Below are 4,791 nucleotides of genomic sequence, written 5' to 3' on the forward strand. Positions count from 1 at the left end.
AACTGCAGCGGATGAGAAACACCAAAGGAGGCAAGAATCATTGTCACAACCCCCCATCTGACCAAAACCTATGTATCTTCCACAAGTGTGCCAGAGCCTGTCTACATATCCATTTAAGGGCTTGTTGTTCTTCCTCATGCTCACCAGACATGAAGAACAACCGTCACCCGTAACTATATATAATTAACTGAACTCAAGTATTGGGAATTGAATATTTGTTAACAGGAGTGAATAATATCATTGAGAAGTGCCTACGTAGAATTAACTAAAGTGTTTACAGTTAAATGTCTCATTTACAATGGTTTAAAACAGTAGTACCTATATAGTATTAACTGGTTTCAAGCATTGAGAATTGTCTTGTTCATTGGTTCAATGCTGTACTGGTGAGAGGATATGAACTGCCAGTTCATATTCTGTTGATTCAGCTATATATACTCACCCATTAGGTGATCTGAGATAACTTTAGGCAACATGAATGCTGTCAATAAACTTTAACAAGACAATGAAGTGGATAAAATGAACAGGACATTGGACTAAATAGCATAATAGTATTTAGTCCAACCTGGTTACATTCTAAGTTCAAATGCCACCAGTGTTAATAAAAGAAGTATTAGTAATAATACTGGAGTCAGTTCAGTCAACCATACACAGCCCTCTCTAAGATTTGTTAGTGGATAATGGAAGAAATCCCAACTCCTATAATAGTTCCTTGTGAATAAATAATAGACAACAATTTTTAAATATTTCAAATACAGAAGAAAACTAATCCGCAAGAAAATACTTTAAAAATAATTCAATCTTTATAATATTAAGGTCGTTAGTTTTTTTGTTTTGTTTTTTTTGTTTTGTTTTCTTTTTTATTTCTAAAAACATTTCAATTTAGTGATCAACATGATAACCACCACACACACACATCTATTCGGAAGGAGTAGTAAAAGAGAACTCCATTATCACTGATACAAAAACTTAACAATGATTGTACTGAAATACAATAAATTAAAACTGTTTGATAAGACACAAGTAAAAAAAAATAAAGTAATCAACTGTGCCATTTATGAACATGTTTTGCTTTTTTTTGTTTTTGTTTTTGTTTTTCAGTTTTTTCCTTATAAGGTAAATAGATTATACAATAATATACTCAATAAAATGTATACATCAACAACTGTTTATTGATCTTTACAGCCTTAACTGAACAAAATATATCATTCTAGAGACAAAAAAAAAAAAATGAAAAAAGAAATGGATAAAAATTATATAAAATTAAAATCAAGCTTTAATCCAGTATTAACATTGTTTGTATTTTAAATTTAAGGCTGCAATAATCCTATTTACATACACAGGCTTTAACTCAGAACAATAACATATATAATGCAGTAATTCCAATTTGAATATTTTCGAAAAGATATTTTACAATATAAAGCATCACTTGCAATACAAACATCTCTTACGAGTTTCTGATTCCTTTTAGCATAGGCTACAAATATAACCTGTCTATTTGAACACAATAGCAATCTTTTATCAACTATTATTATTATTATTATTATAATTATCTTTTCTTTCTTTTTTTTTTAGAAACAAATTCCGTTTGAAGACTGTTATAGAATGGTGTGTTGGAGAATGTTACAGTATTTTTGTTATTTTTAGTTATTATTTGAACCGAGTCAGAGTTTGGTAAATGCATTAACAGTACCAGTGAAACAGTTATTCTAACACAGTGTGTGCACTTTTGGGTCTTCATAATGGGGGATATTTAGCAGCTGGTCGAGGATACCCTCCACCATAAGTTGAACCTGGACCTCTGGCATAAGGGTTTGATCCACCTTCAGACATTGGGGGTGGTGTGGCAGAAGTGCTGCTTACTTGAGGGCTGTAGCCAAACTGTTGGTTTGCTTGAGACTGATGTGGAACTTGGCCTGGCATCTGCGGTTGACCCTGTGGTAACAATAATAACAACAATAATAATAATAATAACAATAATGACAATATTAGTTTCTGGTTTAGGCACAAGGCCAACAATTTCAAGGGAGTGGGATTAATTGTTAACATTGATCCCAGTACTTGACTGGTACTTTATTTTATTGGCCTTGAAGGGATAAAAGGCAAAGTTGGGCTCAGCAGGATTTGAACTCAGAATGTAAAGAGCCAGAAGAAATACTGCAAGGCATTTTGTCTGAGGCTCTAATGATTCTGTCAATCCACCACCCTAACAACAAGAGGTTTATACTGCCATAATTCATAGATAAATATATATATATATTGATATACTCATCACAAGGCAAATAAAATTGAACTGAAAAGAATAAATAATTGAATAAGAATAAAACTAAAATTTACATGTTCATACTTTTAAGTTAAGCAATTGCAAACTCACATTACTTTCAAAGCACAAATTCAAATAAATAAATAAAATAAATAAACAAAACTAAATAAAAATTGCAATCACAGAAGTTATTTGAGTTTGTATACACTGAATGTCAGAATAATGCATTTTCCTTGTTCAATCTTAGATTAGTTTTCAACATATATAATATAAATTTAATATTAAAATTAGTTATTCATATAACTGGAGTTTCTTGTGATATCATACAAGTAGTTACTAGTTTACTTATGTGAAATGAACAAAACTGGGTTTTTTTAGTATATATTTTATTCATTTCAATGATTATAAGCACACATACATACACATGAGCCATAAGAAACCAGTTTTAACAAACACAAAGCTAAGATTGATGGAATTGAAACATTCCAGTAAAAAGAGGTGATATATCTGAAGTTCTGCAGTTCAAATTTTTGCTAGATCAAAAAAATAAGCCTAAAGGACAGTGTGCTATGTACAGCAGAGGTTGGCATGTTAACAATAGTTCCAATCTTAACCAGAAATCCAGCCAGAACTGTTTCAGTATAATAAACTAGCATCTTGTCCAAAGGAAAATGTTCCTCAACTAGTTATTGAGATGAATTCAAACTTTAGCAAAAATCTCTAAACATTTATATTTTAGGGGACAACAACTTGGAACTGTGGAAGACGCAAGGTTCTAGCTAAATAGAAGGCAAAACGGGAGTGGAGTGGTATAATTTGAAGAACCATAGAGATTACATTTCAGGTCTGAAAAGAATGGAAGATAGTAGGGAGCAAAGAATATCTCCAGTAGCTTGAAGATAAGCCAGGAATCAAGAAATACTTAGCAAGGAGAGAAGCAGAAAGTAAGAGGTCTGCCAATGTTCTATCAAGTAAGGGTTAAAGGTGGGAGTTGTTCTGCCTTGCAAATCAATGTACCAGCATCAATCAATATAGCATTGGTGAAAAGTATGGATATAATGAGAGTTGCACATCTCCCTTGACAGGTACCAAGAAAAAGCTATAGAAATGCTGTTACATGAGGATGCTGAATGAGATCAGTGCTCGGAAGAGAGAAAGAGCTAAAAAAAGGCATTATTGGAGATTGGCTAACAGAGGGTTCAAATGGTATCAAAGATATGAAAGCAAGGAGAGCAGCCTGACCACCAGAGATAGTTAATGAGAGGTTGATATAGGACATGTACATCTGACTGACTTGGTAAATGACTAGTACAGGATGTTAGTGTCCATTAAGAATAAAGTTTAAATGAACTGGGAGAAAAACCGAGTTTAAGAGGAATCAGATGTAGTGTGCAGGACAGCAGACTGAATTGGTGTAGAGATGTGATGTATGTGGAGAATGACAGCTGGGTAAAAACAAAATGCCAAATGATCCAAAGAGAATGAAACAGCAGAAGATGAAGGCCAAGAAAGATATGTGAAGAAGTGGTAAAGGCTGATTTCAGGAGGCTGAACCTCACAAAGCAAATGACAAGTGGCAAGATGCTGTGCTGGAGAAAATTTGATCAAACCATACAAGCATGAAAAAATGAAAATGAAACAAGGATGAAGATTATATCTATATACATGTTGTTTTTGTAAGCATATAACATGAAATGCTTAACAAATTTACTGTTAACTGTGTTTGTTTATGAGTTGGTAGATCTGTGATCATGTATTTTTGGTGAAAAACTTCATAGGAAGAATACAACCAATACAAAAGTAGTGTATTACATTGTGAGGATTAAACCGATTTTTGAAAATATAGTTACAAAAAGCTTATTCAAATTATTCAACAAAAACATTTCAATCATTTTTGGCTATTATTAAAATTAAGGAATATTCTTGTTAGGACCAAATTTATACTTATTCTTGCAATTATCCATATCAACTGGAATGTTTTAGGTTCATATTTTATCAATGGAAATATGCTATTTCTAGGTCAAAAAATTCTTTTAATGGTTCAATTCAACAAACTGCAAAAATAAGTACAATGTAGAAGAGCAAAGAAAGAATGCTGTGTTACATAAAATTTTGCCAATTTGCAGAGGTAGGTTCAAATCACCCCACAACCCACAGGCAAAGCATGGAAATAATTGGCAATTTGTCAGGGCAGATATAGATTTCCTGCACCTTAATGTTTTGAGAGTGAACAACTACAGGAGACATTCTTCAATAATGGAGGTGAATGAAATAGGAAAACAAATAATTTTAATAATATGGAAGAGATTTCTGAAAATTTTATGAATAAAGATAGAACACAGAAAAATAGACAAATGGAAATTCAAAGATTGTTTATACGAATATTTGATCATTATGTAAATAGTTTGGTGGCACTAAAAATTTTTACATAATAATGGAATATGGGAAAAAGAAAGCCTGCTTAACTACAAATTGATTACTGACTCCCATAGTTCAGAGGTCTCTTTTGTGTGTGTGTGTGTGGGGGGGGG

At 32.4% G+C, this 4,791-nt stretch overlaps 1 protein-coding gene across 1 annotated transcript in view; it reads right to left on the minus strand.

The window, feature by feature from the left end:
• Positions 1-792: 792 nt before the first annotated feature.
• The window catches only part of LOC106880128 (protein TFG), a 64,712-nt gene continuing 60,713 nt past the window's right edge, over positions 793-4,791 (minus strand). Inside the window, exon 8 of the mRNA XM_014929949.2 lies at positions 793-1,932. Coding sequence (XP_014785435.1) covers positions 1,735-1,932 — 198 coding nt within the window. The 3' untranslated portion in view covers positions 793-1,734. The remainder of the gene's footprint in view (positions 1,933-4,791) is intronic.

The sequence above is a fragment of the Octopus bimaculoides genome, chromosome 2 (assembly GCF_001194135.2).
Source record: "Octopus bimaculoides isolate UCB-OBI-ISO-001 chromosome 2, ASM119413v2, whole genome shotgun sequence".
NCBI lineage: Eukaryota > Metazoa > Mollusca > Cephalopoda > Octopoda > Octopodidae > Octopus > Octopus bimaculoides.